The following is a 19,564-nucleotide window of genomic DNA, read 5'->3' as shown; positions in this document are numbered from 1 at the left end:
TCTGCTGACACCAAGAAGAAAATTTACACTCTTCCTGCAGCCTATAATACCGTCTATGATCTGGCACTAGCTGACCTCCTTGCTGGCCTTTCCACCACACCATCACTGTGGATCATCTATACTGTCTTTCTTCATGTTTATTAAACACATCCCAATTTTTCTTGCCTGACTGTATGCAACTTCTTTAGCCTGGAAAGCTCTTTCATTGGCTCTTTGCTCTTCATTCTTGGGTCTTTGCTTACCCTTCTCACTCCCTCTGTCACCACATTTACTTTCTTCAAAGCACATGTTAGATATGAATTTGTTTTGGTTTGCCTGTTTATCACCTGTATCTGTTTATTAGAATGTCATCTCCATGCAGGGAACAGCCTTGTCTATCTTGTTTACCACTATATTCCCAGTGCCTAGCACAAGACTTGATATGTAATAGGCACTCAAATATTCATTGAATGAATGAAGAGCTTTACTGAAACCTTTGTGTGTTGATGATACATTCCTTCTGAGCAATTTAGTAAAAACATGGACATTAAGTTATCACTATTAAGATTTTGTGAAGATTCAGGGCCGGGTGCAATGGCTCATGCCTGTAATCCCAGGACTTTGTGAGGCTGAGGCGGGTGGATCACCTGAGGTCAGAAGTTCGAGACCAGCCTGGTCAACATGGTGAAACCCCGTCTCTACTAAATATACAAAAAATTAGTCAGGCATGGTGGTGGGCATTTGTAATCCCAGCTACTTGGGAAGTTGAGGCAGGAGAATTGCTTGAACCCAGGAGGCGGAGGTTGTAGTGAGCCGAGATCACGCCATTGGACTCCAGCCTGGGCAACAAGAGTGAAACTTCGTCTCAAAAAAAAAAAAGAAAAGAAAAAAAAGGTTTTGTGAAGATTCTTAAGAACAACTGACCTTGTTATTACAAGATGACAGAATTTCCTTCTCAAATATGTCACCATTTGTGCAATGACTATACTTCCCTTGTTATCAATTAGATAGTGTCTTTTATCTGTGTATATTTAATCAATTCCTACTGTAAAAGGATTTTGATTCAGTACCTAACATCTCATTGTAGGTGGTAGCCTATACCTTTGTTGAGAATTTGCAAGCCTCTTGGCCTCCATGATCCAGATTCATTGATAATGTTCAGAATCTCTTCTTTTCCATCATCTAACTTTAGTTCTTGATTCTTATTCTTCAAACTCTCTTCTGAATTCCAAGTCTACCATTTGACATTCCCATACTGCCTGATTCCTCATCCATAGTCTATCTACCTCAGGTACCTGTCCTCTTAAGCACAGTGTAAGAATCTCAGACAGCATTACCAGAATAAGATCACGTGTAGCTGGATGCGGTAAATAGAAGGCAAGCACAGATGTGTTTTTTAAGGCACAGAAACAGACAATGAAGTAAAGTAATGAAAATTGCTCTGCTCCATTGTCCTGGTGAGTCTATTCCCATGTATCTCTCAGTCCATTCATTCCCCTCAGTTTCTACCATCATTATCTTAGACTAAAACATCAAAAATTTTAGCCTAGGCTACTGCAAAAGCCTTCTAAATGACCTAAGTGCATCCATAATTGTTACCCTCCAATTCATTCTCTATATCACAGCCAGAGTGACATTCTAAATGAAAGCTAGATTATTTAAGATAAATGAAAGTTGAAGAATTTAAAGAAGGAAGTAGTAATGGTGTGTTGTGCATCTCACCTCTCATCTCTATGCCACCCTACATGGAGAAAGAGAAGTGCCTCTCTCACAAAAAAGCCAAGAAGCAGCTGGGTGCGGTGGCTCACGCCTGTAATTCCAGCACTTTGGGAGGCCTAGGCGGGCAGATCACCTGAGGTTGGGAGTTTGAGACCAGCCTGACCAACATGGAGAAATCCCGTCTCTACTAAAAACACAAAATTAGCCGGGCGTGGTGGCTCATGCCTGTGATCCCAGCTACTAGGGAGGCTGAGGCAGGAGAATCACTTGAACCCAGGAGGTGGAGGTTGCTGAGCCGAGATTGTGCTATTGAACTCCAGCCTGGGCAACAAGAGAAAAACTCCATCTCAAAAAACAAACAATAATAATAATAATAATAATAATAATAATAATAATAAAAAGGCCAAGAGAGATTTCTTCAAGGGGACCACTTTAGAAACTATAATACGTCTTCTGAGGTTTCAGGAACCAAGGGACCAGAATTGGACTCATTCTTGAGAAATATAAAGGGTAGATACTGACTACACACCCAGAGTTTAATGATTACATATGGAATGGGAAAGAGATAAAGTTATTAAGTAACTTTAGACTTTTTAAGTTAACACACATGTAAAAATCTTGGGTAACATGAAAAAGCAAAATAAAACAGGGTGTAAAAGTCCCAATCAAGTAGAAGAAGAAAAGAATGGAAAGAGGAGAAAAAAGAACCTTAAAATAAGGTAAGCAAGAAGAGAAGACAAAAATGAGACATAGAAAAAAGTGGGACAAATAGAAAGTACAAAAGAAGATGGTAGGAATGAAGACAAATATATTAGTAAAAATAATAAATGTAGTTGAACTAAACTCTCCAACTAAAAGACAGAAATTGTTAAATAGGCTAAAACCACAAAATTCATTTATGTCTTTTATGACAGATATATAAAGCAGGTGAAAGTTAAAGGACTGAAATAGTATCCCACAAAAATATTATCCAAAGAAGTCTGGTGCCATGTATCAATAACAAAAAAAGCTACAAACAAAAATAAAACATTGAAACTCATAACAAAAAACCCCTGATTTAAAAATGGGCAAAGGATTTGAATGAATTTAATGCTATAGAATGGTACACTTTAAAATGGTTAAAAAAAGCATAATAAAAAAGCCACGGTCATGCAAAAAAGAATTGTAATGATAAAAATAGTCACTAAATACCAACAAAATGTTCAACTGATCATGAAGATGTAACAATTCTAAACTTATATGTACCTAATAACAATCTCAAAATATACAAGGCAAAATTGACACAACTATAATTTTAAAATGGACAAATCCAGTATACACAGTAGGAAAGTTTAATACAACTCTCTCAATAATTGATAGATCAAGCAGAAAAAAATCATTAAGGATACATAAAATTCCAATATCACAAGGAACAGGATTAATCTAACAAATAAATATTAATACTGCACTCAATAGGAAAGCATTCAGAACACAACACCTCAAAATATCTGCTCTAGCCCACTGATTGAGTTAAAGTCACTTAAAACACATGTGTGCGCGCGCGCGCGCGCACACACACACACACACACACACACACACACACACACACACACACACCAGCAAATGCAGGAAGGACACTCTGACCTACCTAAAGGCAAGAGATAAAACTCCCCTGTGGAAGGTGTCCAACCTCCTTGCACCTGGAGAAGGACACTGTTTTTATTACTAGAGATGGGGAGCCAAAGCCAAGAGAAATCTGTACAAACAGACCTTGTTAAACTAACCCTTATTTTCGTAGCCACTTCTCCACAGTTAACTACCCTAGCCCAAGCCCCCTTGCCTTGTCACATTTTCACAACTTACTACTTTTTGTTCAACCCAGTATATACATGTTCAACTCTAACTGCTTCTTCAGGAGTCTTCATTTCTTTAGGAGGACTCCTATGTCACATAAAACTTACATTAAATAAATGTGTACGCTTTTCTCCTATTAATCTGTCTTATGTCAGTTTAATTCTCAGGCCCAGCCAAAACACCCTAAGAGGATAGATGTAAAATTTTGCCTCCATACAAAATGTTTACTGAAATTGACCATAATGAATGGCCTAGTCCTAGGCCATAAAGTAAGTTTCAAACAATTTCAAAAAACAAATTTTTGAGGAACAAAATATTCCAGTCTTAAACTCTTCCAGAAAATTAAAAAAAAAAATTGTCTATGAGGCTAGTATAATCTTGTTAACAGAACCACAGAAGGACAATATGAGAAAGAAAAATTACAGGTAAACTTCCCACATGAACACAGATGTTTAAATCCTAAATATTAGCAAACCGAGTCCAGAAATGTATGAAAATAGATAATACACAATGTCAAAGATAGGCATATTCCAGGACTTTAAGGTTGGTTCAACATTAAATCCACAATATAATTTATAACGTTAAATAAAAAGTTAAAGGGAAAAATTCTATAGATAAGCTCAATAGATACAGGAGAAATAATAATTTAAAACCCCAAACTCTAAATCTCTTAAACTAGAAAAACAGATAAGTTTCTTTAAATGATAAAGGGTTTAAGAAAACTATGAAATGCTTAAATATATAAATATATATATATATAGAGTCAGGAACAACAATAATTCCATTATCTTCTACTTAACAAAATATTGGAGGTCCTAGACACTGTAACAGGAAAAAGCTATAATATGCTAAGAAACATTAAGGAAAAAACAAAAAAAATTATAGTTGACCCTTGAACATGCAGAGGTTAGGGATGCCAACCTCCTGTGCAGGTGAAAATTCACATATTACTTTTAATTCCCCCCAAATTTAACTACAAGTAGGCTATTGTTGACTGGAAGTCTTACCAATAATATAAACAGTTGATTAACACGTATTTTGTGTGTTATATGTCTTACATGCTGTATTCTTACAATAAAGTAAGCTACGGGAAAAAATATTATTAAGAAAATCGTAAGAAAGGGAAAATACATTTATTATTTCTCAAGTGGAAAGGATCATCATAAAGATCTTCATCCTAGTCGTCTTCTTGAGTAGGCTGAGGAGGCCTTACTGACTTAGGGGTGGCAGAGGCAGAAAAATTTCCATGTATAAGTGGACCTCCATAGTAACAAACCCATGTTGTTCAAGGATCAATTGTACTGGCAGGTAATATGATTATCTACTTAAAAATATTTATAAAGTATGGAAATTTCTCAAATAACTAAAAATAGGTTTACCATTCAATCCAGCAATCCCACTACTGGTTATCTACCCAAAGGAAAAGAGGTCATTATATAAAAAAAGACACCTGAACACATATGCTTATTGCAGCATAATTCACATTTGCAAAGATATGGAATCAACCCAAGTGCCATAAATTGATGAGTGGATTAAAAAATGTGATATATATATATATATATGTATATATATATACACCATGGAATACTACTCAGCCAGACAAAATAATGAAATAATGTCTTTTGCAGCAACTTGGATGGAACTGAAGGCCATTAACCTCAGTGAAGTAACTTAGGAACAGAAAAACTAAACACTGCATGTTCTCACTTAAAAGCAGGAGCTAAGCTATGGGTATGCAAAGGCATACAGAGTGGTATAGTGGATATTGGAGGCTCAGAAGAAGGGAGGGTGAGAGGGGTGAGAGAGGAAAAACTACCTATTGGGTACAATGTACACTACTTGGGTGATAGGTACACCAAAAATCCAGACTTCACCACTACACAATTCACCCATGTAACCAAAATTCAGTTGTACCCTTAAAGCTATTGAAACTTAAGAAAAAATTAAAAATTTACCTCTACTCCAAAACCCAAGGTAATATGTAGAAAAAGTACTAGAATTATTAAAAGAATTTAGCAAATTTGAAAAATATAAGATTACTCTACAAAAGGCAATCATAAGACTTCTGCTTTTGCTTTAAATGCAGAAAGATGCACTCAAACAAGAAAACAAAACAAAAAGTAGATAAAGTACAAAGTCATGACTTTTCTCTAGCTTGTCAGAGAACTAAGGTCACAAGATCACCAACTAAGCTGAAATCCAGAGCAATAAGCCATTCCAAGGAGAGATTGAACACCAGGACAGTGTCACCTATGGAAGAACAGGGGAAGGAGAAACAGTGCTGACCACAACACAAGCAAGTAAGAGTTAGCTGAAGTTGCAAAAAAGGGCCAAAGGCCAGGTATGTGCTAGCATGTGAGTCTGGAAGTGCTTGGGCGCCTGACAAATGGGAGTCTGCACTCACTTGCAAACTCCACTGGCTTCCGTTGAAGGCTTGTGGCAAAGACTGGGGAAGGGCCATAGACCAGAGACAGCCACCATTGGTGGTGCAGGTAGTTTGTGGGGATCAGAGGTTGGGAGGAAACAGGCCTGAAGCATCACCTACTTCCCTGAACCTTCTCTCATAGGAAGTAAAAGCCTTAAACCACAGGAGGTTGGGCACAGAATACTTTTGCACACAGGCCTCAAAAGAGCTGATCGGTGGCTGAGCGTTAGGGGGCGTCAGGAGGGTGCTGGCACAGAAGTCCTGCCTCCTTCCCTCACCCTTTTCCCTTATAAAGCAAATGATTTTACCTACTGTCAGAGAAGAAGTAAAGGTACACTCACCCACAGGGACCAGGGAAAGACATGTAACAGAGAAGGGAAGGATGAAATAATTTCTATCCCTTAAGAGGAATCAGGAAGCTGTTTTGGTCCTAAAATTCTAAAATAATAATTATTAGTTATTTTCTGCTAATAATTATTAGCAGAAAGATAATTATCTTACTGCTAGGGGAACAGCACGAAATTCCCACCCAAGATCTAACAGTGATATAAGGCAGAGTTTGGTTGCAAGAGGTAATTTCTATTACCAGGTTTTGGGGTTTTTATTTTCCTTAATGGAACTTGACAAGCTGAGTCTAACATATAAATGGAAGACCAAATGCCAAGAAAAGGCAGGGGGAGGGGGTTATTCACATGTGTTTCATAATTAGAGTCATTTAGTCAGTGTGTCACGGAGAAGACAAATACACCAGTGAAATAGGAGAGAGGACAGGAGCAGACCAATGCATATACGGGACCAGGATATATCACAGGGCAGTGCTGCAGATCAGTGGGGGAAAGGAGGGGCTTGTATGGACAATAGATTACCCGCGTTAAAAAAAAAAAAAAAAAGAAAAACTGGATTCCCACTTCACACTAGGCACATCAATTCTACATAGGTAAAATTGAAAAGCCGGGCGGGGTCGCTCACACCTGTAATCCTAGCACTTTGGACAGCCAAGGTGGGCAGATGACTTGAGCCCAGGAGTTCAAGGCCAGCCTGGGCAACATGGCAAAAACCCATCTCTACAAAAAAAAAAAAAAAAAACCCCCCCCCCCCCCCCAAAAAAAACCAAAAAAAAAACTAGCTGGGCATGGCGGCATGTGTGTGCCTATAGTCCCAGATACTCAGGAGGCTGAGGTGGGAGGATCACTTGAGCCAGGGAGGTCAAAGCTGCAGTGAGTCATTATTGTACCACTGCACTCCAGCATGGGTGACAGACGAAGACCCTGTCGAAAGAAGGAAAGAGAAAGGAAGGAAGGAAGGAAGGAAGGAAGGAAGGAAGGGAGGGAAGGAAAAGTTTGATATGATTCCAAAACAATATAGGAGAATAGCTACATAAATTGTAGTATATTCATGTGAGTGAATTACAGACCACATATCAATATGAAGTAATTTCAAAAGTATAATGTTATATGAAAAAGGCAAGTCATACATTTCATAAAACTAGTATTAAAGCTCTAAAGCAAAACTTTAAAAGATGTTAACATAAAATCCAAGACAATGCTTATCTCTGGGGGACAAGGGTCATGTGGGGGTGGAGGGGAGGCAGGAAAGAAAAAAAAATGCTGCCCAGAAGGACTGCTGAAAGGATGAAGGGACCCCAACACAGTGACAGAATTCCAGGGGCCGGCAGGGCGGGGGTAGTTGTCACTAGTGGCAAGGGTAGCATTGCCCATAACCAGACTCTGGAAGTCTCCAACAGGAGGACTTCTTGTCCCTTTACCTCACCTCTCTTCTTTCACCCAAACTCTGAGGCTTAAGAAAAGACCAGAAGAACAAGAATGAAGGAAGAGAGTGGTGGTTGGGGGAAGGTTCCAGGCTGAGAGGAACAGCATGCTCAAAGGACTCCAGGCCAAAAGGAGCAGGATGTGTTACAGAAACCAAAGGAAAACCAGAGTGACTTCACTGCAGTGAACAAAGCAAAGAGGTCACTCAAGAGAGTGGAGCCAGGTCAGTGGGGCTTTTTGAGTTCCAGTAAGGAACCTGGGTGTTATTCCAGGAGAAATCTAGGATTCTCCAAACAAGGGCTCAGGCCCCAGGAAAATACTCTCTCAATGCTGTATACTCCCCCTTTGTAGATTTAGTCAACTGTAATTACATACTTGTCTGCTTCTGGGGCTAGAATATAAGCTTACGGAATGAGGTGCTTGAATGTCATGCTCACCACTCTGTTGCAGCACCCGCCACAGTGCCTTGCTGGTAGTCAGTGTTAAATGATGATTGGTGGAGTGAGTGAATGGCTCTCTCTGCCTTATGCCCTGACTACCTGGATAACTGCCTTTGGCCTCCTGCCGACCTGAGAACACTGGGCTCCCAAATTCCTCACCTGCCAAGTTGAAGTTCCACTTGCTCTCCAGGTCTCTGACCCTGGCTTTGCTCATATTTCCTGCCTTGAAGCTACCCATTCCCTAGTTTCTGTGCAAACAGAGCAAAGTTATTGAATCTTATCACAGATTGTGCTGTTCTGGTTTTTAAATATTCTGATCCTTAAGAGAATGACCATATGCTTTTAAAAATAATTAGAATATAAGAAATTAAGATAAACATTGGTATAATATTAATCATATTAATATTAAAAGATTGAAAAGTGATTCTGTAGGTTTTCTATAGAAGAACACCCACATAAACACAAACTAGCTGATCTGGAACATCACACATACAAGATCCACCTAGAGCAAAAAATAATACTAGAGATTACTGACACTTTTGTCAGAGACAAAATTTATACAACCCTCATGAGAAAAAATATTGCTGACGTTTGTTATATTAGGTCTGATTCCCATGTTCACCTCCGCTTCTGAGTGAGCTGCCTCACAGTATTGTTAGCTGTGCGACAAGATATGTATTGACAGCCCCAAACACATATAATATACAGATTCCAACCTGGTATAAGAATAGAGTCCACCACTTGGAGACAAGGTTAATATCTTAGACTATCTGGGCTGCTATAACAAAATACCATAAACCAGGTAGCCTATAAACAGCAGAAATTTATTTCTCACAGCTCTAGAGGCTGGAAAGTCTGAGATCAAGGTGCCAGCAGATTTGGTATCTGGTGAGGGTCCACTTTCTGGTTTATAGATGGTGTCTTCCATGGTGGAAGAGCCTAGCTGGCTCTGTCCTTCAGTCCTTCGTGGTGGAAGGGCCTAGCTAGCTCTCTGGGGTCTCTTTCATAAGGACACTAATTCCATTCATGAGGGCAGAGTCCTCATGACCTAGTCACTTACCAAGGGCCCCACCTCCTAATACTACCACCTTGAGGGTTAGGATTTCCACATATGAATTTTTGGGGAAAACAGATATTTAGACCATAGCAGTGAGTTTCCGGTAATCTGAAATTGTTGAAATTGTTTCTTTTTTAGTTGGTAGATTTGGGGGTTATATAATTCATATTCTTTTTTTTTTCGAGACAGAGTCTCACTCTCTCACTCAGGTTGGAGTGCAATGGTGCAATCTTGGCTCGCTGCAACCTCGGCCACCTGGGTTCAAGCAACTATTGTGCCTCAGTCTTCCCAGAAGCTGGGATTACAGATATGAGCCACCACACCTGGCTAATTTTTTTTATTTTTAGTAGAGATGGAGTTTCGCCATGTTGGTCAGGCTGGTCTCCAACTCCTGGCCTCAGCTGATCTGCTGGCCTTGGCCTCCCAAAGTTCTGGGATTACAGGTGTGAGCCATGGCACCCAGCCAGAATTCATATTCTGAATAAGAGTTATTAGGCCTTAAAGGTAGCTTTAAGGGTTATTGACTCTTACTGTAAGCATTTCTGAGAATTCTGTATATTGTTCAATGCAATATTTCATAAAAGATAGCCTCCACTACATTAAATATGTTGGTCTCTAGGATATATAAGAATTGTCATGTGAGTAAACTCAGTGGATAGGAAGCATCCAGTGTTGTCCAGAATATTTTTGATACTCACGAAACACATTTCTATAGCTTGGTCTGATGGCACTGATATACATGGTCCTAGGTTTCTAAAATTGGGGCAGCATGCAAGACATCTTGGAGTCTTTAAATGTATTTGGCCTTGTGGGGTATCAAAAAAAGACTTTATTTGACCAAGAAAATTATTCAAAAAAGTAGGTCCAAAAATGTAGATTCTATTGGCCAGGTGCAGTGGCTCACACTTGTAACCTCAGCAGTTTGGGAAGCTGAGGTGGGTGAATCCCTTGAGCTCAGGGGTCTGAGACCAGCCTGGGCAACATGGTGAAACCCCATCTCTACAAAAAATACAAAACTTAGCCAGGCATGGTGGTGTGTGCCTGCAGTCCCAGCTATTCTGGAGGCTGGGGCCAGAGCATTGCTTGAGCCTGGGAGGTTTAGGCTGCAGTGAGCTGTCATAGCACTACTGCACTCCAGCCTGGATGACAGAGCAAGATCCTATCTCAAAAAATTTAAAAAGTAGATTCTAGAAACCAATATGCCATCTAAATAAATGCAAATCACTACCCAGAGTGTATCACTTTTCCATAGTGTATATTGCTGAACTTCTTGCTGTAGATCGTTTCCTGGGGTTCATTCTCAGGTACATATGCAAAAAAGATAATTTCATCTAAGGAGGTATGCTGTGGGGCAAGCGCAGTCTCAAAGCCCATATCTGGAGGCTGGAAACAGAGAAAAGAAAATATTATATTTAAACTACTTTATATTTCAATTATGGCAAAATTCAAGTCACAGATTTATTTCCAGTTCACATTAAAACAATACTGGTTCACTTATCAATTGGAGAAATACATCAACATGTCTGTTGGAACATCCATGTGTGTGCAAGGGAAGATGTATTTTCCTGTTAAGGAGGAATGGAAGTTCTGATGACTAAGATGTGGTGTAAGATTCCTATACCCTTCGTGGATGGTTGGAGTGAAAGGGTACATGGAAACTTGACTCACATTGTAGGTGTGTGAGGAGCCTGGAGATGCCGATTTTAGAACTGGGTTCTTATTTGAAGTTTTATTTAGGAAAGGGCCCGTGAAATCCCTGTCCTCACTTGCTGCTCCTGATCTCGTGCTAGAGACTCTGGACAGCTGCTGTCTGAGTCTCCCAACTGGCAGCATAAGCTGTTCTCCTTTCCTGACTCACAGACCTCCCCTTGCAGTCTACCCAGGCACTTCTGGCCTAGATTTCTCATCTATAGGTCTTTCTTTTCAACACACCTTTCTCTAATCCTGACCCTGTCCCGCTTGGGGAACTTTTAGGGGAGAGAAGAAAGGTAGGGACCATCCCCAAAGGGGCTGCTGGAGTTGACTTTGTTGCTATGAGACAAGGTGTGGGTGGTAGATCGTGCAGACTGGTTGGGGACACATCCGTCCCATAGTGCCTCCAAGACTCATCTTCTGTCATGCGTTTTTTCCTAGTTACTGAATTTTGGGAATGCACTGAGGAGAAATGGGAAATAGATGCCAGGAAAATAAATGTGGGACTGAGCCAAATGGCTTGAGGACTCTTGAAAATCACTGAAATGACTAAACATCTTTAGAATTCTGTATGACACTGTAGCCTGGGAGTGGCAAGTGTATACTAGGGAAAGTGTATGCAAGTCCAGTGAAAGGCAGCAGGTGGCTAAGGGCACAGGCCCCGGAGCCAGTTGCCTGGGATAGATGTCTAATCCCAATAACTAACCAGCCTGTCTGTGCCTCACTTTCTTCATAAGTGAAATAGGAATAAATAGTTGTTATAAAGATTGAGAGCTCCAACACTGTAATAAGAGCCAGCAATTATTTTTATCCAGAGAGAACGCATGCATAGTTTGTGGAGAGGGAAGTGATATTGCTGAGTATGGCTTCGTCAAACTTGTCCTAAGTATACAAATACCTGTAGGGTTTTTTTTTTTCTTTTAATAATTTAAACTTTCATGTAAGGGAACTAAGACACTTTCTACAAATTGTGAAGTTGGTGAAAAATGGAGGTAAATGCTTTTTTTTTGGTTAGTTCTACCCTTCTTCTCACATCATTCGCTTTGTATAAATGCGGAATTCACACCCCAGACTTGGGCAAAGACACAGGGAGTCACATGTGGCATCTTAACTCTCCCATGGAAGTTCCTGCCCTCATTCTCTATGCATGTCTCAGAGAGGGGAAGCTAAACACTATCCTCTCAACTGCAGCTTTGGCCTGGTAATTGGAATGATCTTTTAAAACCAGATCCATTTCCTTTAAGTCAAAGGGCAGGGTTTACTAACCCCAGTCAAAAATGTTTGATAATTTGCTGATGGTTTGAGAGTGTCCAGTTTTGTAACTGGTGCCCAAGGATGAGCTACCTTCACAAGTAGCATATTATACATTAGACTATTATAAAAACCTGTATCAAGTGTTATCTATAAAGAAGATAACTCCTTTTTATGTTGTCATTAGAAAAAGAAGAAACCAGAAAGAAGGGTTAATAGGAAAGAAGAAAGGTAGACCCCAGCTCATGTTCCTTTTTTTTTTTTTTTTTTTTTGAGTCAGGGTCTTGCTCTGTTGCCCAAACTGAAGTTCAGTGGCACAATCACAGCTCACTTCAGTGGCATGATCACAGTTCACTTCAGCCTCAACTTCCCAGGTTCAAGTGATCCTCCTGCCTCAGCCTCCCAAGAAGCTGGAACTACAGACGAATGCCACCACACCAGGCTAATTTTTTAATTCTTTTGTAGAGATGGGGTTTCACCTTGTTGCCCAGGCTAGTCTCCAACTCCTGGGCTGAAGCGATCTACCCACCTCAGCCTCCCACAATGCTAGGATTACAGGCATGAGCCATGGCGCCTGGCCTCACAACCCATGTTTCTTCAGGGCCAAACTTAAGAGGTAGAGAATCAACCCTACCTTGGCCTGGGTTGGGAGTAATGGTTTTAGCTTAGAAGTAATGGTTCTAGCTTAGAATGTTTAGTGGTGTTCTGTTGTGAAGATATTTGCATGAAGATATTCTAGGTGGAATTGAAGCTATATAACTCCATATGGGACTTGGAAGAAGATTTGGAGATGTTTGTGGCACATGGTGGTTCTTCCTTTAGTTAAATAGAGCAAACTGCATTAATGAGTTTGTCCCAAGGAAAATACTTTCCAATTTTCCCATTATTCTGTGTATTGAATGTGGCATCTATTCTTAAAATAAGGCAAACTGTTTCAATGCATATATATACTGACCTGTCCAAAAAGATTTCTAGAATTTCCAAAGGCTGTGGGTGGTCCACTAGCTTCAAAGCGACCCAGAGTCAGCTTATGCAGGAATCCCAAGTGATCATAGTATAATGTGAAAATTCTCTCAGTAACACTTCCAACTGCACTGTATCTTCCCATTCCTATTAGGAAATACAGAGAAGTGTCTTGATACTGATATAACAGAAGTCAAAAAACGTTAATATCGTATCTTGTAAAGACACCTTCATTTAAACTAAGAGGTGGAAGTAGGGCCCTGAGACTCCTGAATTAGGAAAATGCATGTTAGTTTATGTTAGGTCCCTGGGAAGTCTTTTCCAGACTCCATGTCACTACAGAATCTGTTCACTGAAGCAGGGGAAGAAACACAGAGGGGATGTTTAATTAAGAGATCTAGAGGAAAAGAGGTTAGGTCTCTCTAGTAGTGGTTTCTCTTCCTATTACCAGCAAATCAGATTCCCGAAGAGGTAAAAGGCAGCGAGAAAACAACCCTTAGGAAGGCAAGGGGAATCATCAGTAGACATTGGTCATTAAGTTATACTAGGATTAATATGTTGAACCAAACTGGGTGTCCTGTGGTTCTCTCATCCTTAGGGCGCCACACTGAGAGGCACTGTCAGTAATCAGATGGTGCTGCAGCACTCACTTAGCCAAATAGACACTGGTCCTGAGACAGGGTCCCCTCCCTTGGAAGGAGCTAGAGTGAAAGATCATGGCTCAGGATGAAAAAGGCTAATTTCTGCACACTGCATCCCACCCAAACCCACCCAGTTAGCTCAGGCTCTCCTAGTTCATTCTACACATTGGAGTGTCCAGGACTCAGTTTTTAGATTTCTTCTCTCACTATCTTTGGAGATCTCATTCAGTTTTAGGGTTCCAAATCCATCTTTAGATGGATAATTCCCAAATTTCAGCCTACTGTCTAGTGCTCTTCCCCGAAGTCTAGGCTTATGTAGCTAACTGCCTTCCAACAGCTTCATTCGATGTTGGTTAGGCCTCTCAAAGAGAACTCATTCCAGACTGAGTTCCTGATCCTTACGCAAACCTCCTCCAGCCCCAGCCTTCCTCACTTTCATTAATGGCAGCTGCGTCAATGCTGTTGCTTAGCCCAAAAACCTCAATGTCATTCTTAATTCCTCTGTCTCTCATACCCTGTATTGAATCCATCAGAAATCCTATTGACTGTAGCCTCATAATATATATAGACTCCATCCACTTCTCACCTCTGTCACCACTATCACCCTGTACATGCCACTGTCATCTGTCTTGTGCCTCTGAATTGGTCTCCATGATTCTGCCTATAGCTCCCTTCAGTCTATTCTCAAAAAAGCATCCAAAGTAACACTTTCAAAATGTTAAGTCACTTCATCCACTCCCCTCATCAAAACTCTCCATGGCTTCAACCTCTCTCTCAGTAAGAGTCAAAGTCTTTGCAATGCCCTCCAAGGGCTACCGTGGTCTGAATTCCAGTCCCTCTCTGACCTTATCTCCTATGACTTTCTGCAATGCTTACTCTGCTTCAGCTACACAAGCCTGAGGTTGTCTATCTCCACAATTAGATAATCTGTTACAGGAATAGCTGGGCTCCTTCCTCTCCAGTCTCACACTTTTAATATATTGTTCTTGCCTGTCTAGACTAATTCAGCCCTCCAATACAATGATGAATAGAGGTAGTCGTAGATGACATAGCAAAAGCTTTTGTTGTGTTATTAGAAAATCTGATTGGATATTTGCTATAGCTTCTTCCCCCCCTAGATACTCTTAATCAAGAAGTTACATTCTATTCATGCTTTAATAAATGTTTGTTTAAAAAATCATGAATGGCTGGGAGCAGTGGCTCAAGCCTGCAATCCCAACACTTTGGGAGGCTGAGGCGGGCAGATCACCTAAGGTCAGGAGGTGGACACCAGCCTGGCCAACATGGTGAAACCTCATCTCTACTAAAAATACAAAAATTAGATGGGTGTGGTGGTGGGCACCTGTAATCCCAGACAATGCAAATCAGGGCTGCAAATCTTACAGAGGCCTTCCAATGTCTATAACCTCTCAGGCAGGTTTTTTCTCTCTTTTTCTTTTCCTACTCACTTAACAAGACGACTTTGTTGTATTCCTTGGGGATATGTGTGAGTGTGTATGGATTTACCTCTGATTAATCTTTATCCTAAGGGTAGAGCCCTTTAGGGGTCCTGGTGTATGGTGGGGCACACCATCTATATTCTCACTACCTGGGTAGACTCAGGGCCATAACTCTTCATTTGTCCACCAAATTCAAAGTCTAAGTTTGCAGGAATTTGTAAATCTCTTCAGGTCAAACGGACTGTGGTACTGTGTGCCCTCTTTACCTCTCCAAGTATATTAGTCTGTTTTCATGCTGCTAATAAAGACATACCCGAGACTGGGTAATTTATAAAGGAAAGAGATTTAACTGACTCACAGTTCCACATGGCTGGGGGAGGCCTTACAATCATGGCTGAAAGCAAATGAGGAGCAAAGTCACATCTTACATGGTAGCAGGCAAGAGAGCTTATGCAGGGGAACTCCTTTTATAAAACCATCAGATCTTGTGAGACTTATTCACTATCACCACGGGAAAGGCCTGCCCCCATGATTAAATTTCCTCCCACAACACGTGGGGATTATGGGAGCTACAATTCAAGGTGAGATTTAGTTGAGGACACAGCCAAACCATATCACCAAGGTTTTGTTTTCCCTTAGAGTTTGGCCTGGTTATTTCTATTAGCTTTTCAGGTTATCAATTTAAAAAATAATTTATCTAAGTATTTTGTTAAATTATTCTCAGCAGCAAACTGATGCCACAACTGGAAATGGAAGTCCCTTGGATACTGTGTTCTACAGATGATGTTCATTGTATCATTACTCATCCAGTTGCCCTATGTGTAACTCTTGACTATACCCACTTCCTCCTATTTCACAGCCACTCCTTCACAAACTCCCACTGGTTTCATTCATAATTTGCCACTGTTTTCTTCATACTTGTGGCCACTTTTCTAATCCAGACCCTTATCATCACACTTCAGCTTTTAAAATAGCCTCTTATCAACATATCACTTGGCCAAAAATCTTACATTTTCCAGTATATTCCCCTATATGACCTTTCTAAAATACAAATATGATTACGTTAATAATCTTTTAACGGCATGATGAAATTCTTTAGCTTGACTCAAATGGCAAACTGGGTTCAGTTTACCTTCTTGGTCTCATCATCAATGAGTCATCCCTAGGAAATTTAGGTATAGTATACTACATGTGCCCTATATTTCAACACAACATCTTAATTCCTCTACATGGAATGTTCCCTTATAGTCTTATCTTGATCTTCATGTATTAAAGATTTAACACTGTCAGTTTGAAATGTATTCTACTTTGGCACTTCAGTTGATTTCTTCTCATGTTCCTTATAGTTCATTTTTGTATATTTACATATCTTGTATTCTTTTAGAGCATTGATTCAATATGACATATTTTTACTATTTATATTTTATCACAGAAAGAACTTTGTTTATTGAATACTTTCAGCCTAAAACTCCTGCTCTGTGTGAATATAAACATTACTGCCTCTGCTTTCTCTCCCAATGTGTTTGGCACACTTGTTCAAATCTTTATTTATATTTTTTTTCTCTCCACCTTAGCTTTAAGTTTTTCACTCCTGGCAATATATTTCAAGATTTTAAAATCCAAAATAAGACTCTGTCTTTAATGGAGAAATGTAGATTACCTCGGATATCTGCTCATTCCCTCATCTGCCTCAGGGCCGCTCACCCAGACCACAATACATGCTACACCACACAACGCAACACACGCTTCACCTGGCAGTTCCTATTCACCTATCTTGCTTTTTTTTTTTTTTTCCTGTGTAGCATTTATCTTGCATACAGCCTATTTTGGTTTATTTGTTAATTATCAGTCTCTTCTGACAAGTGTGTAAGTTCCACAGGAAAAGAGACTGCTGTACCCTTAGTGATTGGAACAGTACCTGGCATATACGAGGTACTCAATAAATGCTGCTGAATAAATGAATCCTTAACATTTATGGTGATAACTGTAGACCAGCTCTACTTTTGGTTATTTTATTTTATGCTTTGTACATTTTCCGCTATGTCTTCTTTTCTCTTTTTCATGTCTATTTTTATGGGTTATTCTGTTTCCTTTGCTTTAATACATATATACAAACTTAAATGTATACGTATATATGTCTGTGTGTGTGTGTGTGTGTGTGTGTGTGTGTGTACAGATTGTTGCCCCAGCTGGTCTTGAACTCCTGTGCTCAAGTGATGCTCCCACCTTGGCCTCCCAAAGTTCTGGAATTACAAGCATGAGCCACCACATCTAGCTTTCTTTTGCTTTTTAAGACTTGTATTGTACACACTTTTTTTTTTTTTTTTAAGACAGAGTCTTGCCTGTCACCCAGGCTCGAGTGCAGTGGCACGAACTTGGCTCACTGTAACCTCCACCTCCCGGGTTCAAGCGATTCTCCTGCCTCAGCCTCCCAAGTAGCTGGGATTACAGACGCCCGCCAGCATGCACATTTAAAAAAATTCCATGAATGATCACAATAAAGGATTCCAAAAAAATTCCTAACTCCATGTAAAGTTATACTCAGATAAAGAGATAGTATTTTGGATTGCCTTTTGGGGATGGCAAAACCTTGGCTTTTTGGTTTTAACTTTTTGTTATTCCTCTTGTCTTTTAAATTCTTGATGATTTTATCACGTGGTTCTGATAGACTCTCACTGTGTTTTTATTTTTTGTGTCAATAATATTTATAATTATTTCCTCTGAATCACATGTAGTCAGGCTTTTTCTTATGCTCCCGTGAGCTTTTCAGTAGCAAAAGTTTGCTGTTGTAATTGCTAAGGTTCAATATGCCATATTTTGTGGATAAATATGGCAAGAAATGCATGTTTCACATGTTAACAGCTTGGGAATTGAGACACGTCTTATAATTGATGTGTCTTACAATCATTGTCAGCCAGAGGGCACTCAAACCATAGTGGTCAATTGCCTACCCATGCATGTACTTTGTGTCAGTTATTTATAACTTTATAAATATTTATAAATCAGTTATTTATAACTTTTATAAAGTGTCATCACTTTAATTGAGCTTCCTAGATCATTGGTGCAATGCATGTTGAGTTTTATTGCTGCTTAAAATGCTTTCAAAGTTATTGTGTGTGCAGAGAAGAAAATAAAACAATAGGACATATGTTTATCAGTAAAACCAGTATCATGGAAGGAATCACCATAATTTGTTGTAGAAGAATTCTATGTTTTTCTTTTAGAAAATGAATATGAATATGAACAATGAGTTGAGTTGGTTCCAAATTCTTAGGTGAAACTAATTTTTTTGGAGGTTCTACATTAGAATATGCAACAGGCATTGTTGCAGCAGAAGAATCCAAGGCTGGCTTGATTTTTGTTTCTTTAAAATTGATTTACATTTTCCATTTCAAATAATTCAGAAGAGTGTTTCTGCTTTTAGTATTGGTTTGTTTTGCTTTTAGTTCAAAAAATTAATGTCATTATTGATTTTGGTTTCCTTTGTTCTATTTTTTGTATTTATCCATCCATTCATCCATCCACCCACCCATTTCTATCAGAGGGCTAATACTATGCCAGAAACTGTAGACAAAAGAGAGAAACATACAGCCACAATTTTTGTTCATCACTAGAAATTCCTACAATTTTGCAGTTTCTGAATCTTTAGCATCTATATTTATTATTTTAGATTTTCTCCACTTATTTGTTCATTTTACATCTGGGTATGTTTCTATAGTTTAATTTATAATTTTTAATATTCTATAATTTTTATTGACAATTTAGTTTTCTTAGGCGTTATTTTTACTGTTTCCAACATTATCTTGCTAGGTCTATTTTGGTTTTTATTTCACAATATGTGCTGTTTATTCTCTATTTGGCCATTCCTCCAGATCCACTCTCAGACTTTCTCCTTCCTGTTTGGTGCAATGGAAGACTGATTTCTATGAATTGCAATCTTTATGCTATTTCCAGTTAACTCCTGATTGGGCTTGGCAAATGAAATGCAGCAGCAGGAATTAAGAAAGGAGAAGGAGACAGAAGTTAAGGTAGTTTTCACGCTCTTTCTTCTTGCTTTGGTGGTGTGGTTCTGTGGTGGCTGTGAGCTTCCTAGATTACACCTCTTAAAGGGTGGTCCCTACTCCATTCCAGCTTTGACTGGGCTTTAGTAATGCCATCTATCTATCTTATCCCTCTACGCAAAGAGACTGTAACATCTTTCTTCCATTGCTAGTCTCTGGATATTTTACTATCACTGTTGCTCCCTTTAACCATGTCCGCCCTCTGCAAATAGTCCCCCTGTAAAGCTTCTTCAGGTAAAACACCTGAGAGGAATTATGTTTCCTGCATGGTCCAATACTGATATAGTGTTTTTAC

The 19,564-nt window shown here is 39.5% G+C and overlaps 1 protein-coding gene across 1 annotated transcript in view; it reads right to left on the bottom strand.

Annotated features, from left to right (window-relative positions):
- CATSPERB (cation channel sperm associated auxiliary subunit beta) overlaps positions 1–19,564 on the bottom strand; it is a 156,645-nt gene that overhangs the window by 49,563 nt on the left and 87,518 nt on the right. Inside the window, 2 exon segments of the mRNA XM_058429381.1 lie at positions 10,451–10,605; positions 13,121–13,275. Of these exon segments, the coding sequence (XP_058285364.1) occupies positions 10,451–10,605; positions 13,121–13,275 (310 nt within the window).

This window comes from Hylobates moloch, unplaced genomic scaffold, assembly GCF_009828535.3.
Source record: "Hylobates moloch isolate HMO894 unplaced genomic scaffold, HMol_V3 SCAFFOLD_16, whole genome shotgun sequence".
Classification (NCBI taxonomy): Eukaryota; Metazoa; Chordata; class Mammalia; order Primates; family Hylobatidae; genus Hylobates; species Hylobates moloch.
This window is presented reverse-complemented; position numbering and strand designations above follow the sequence as displayed.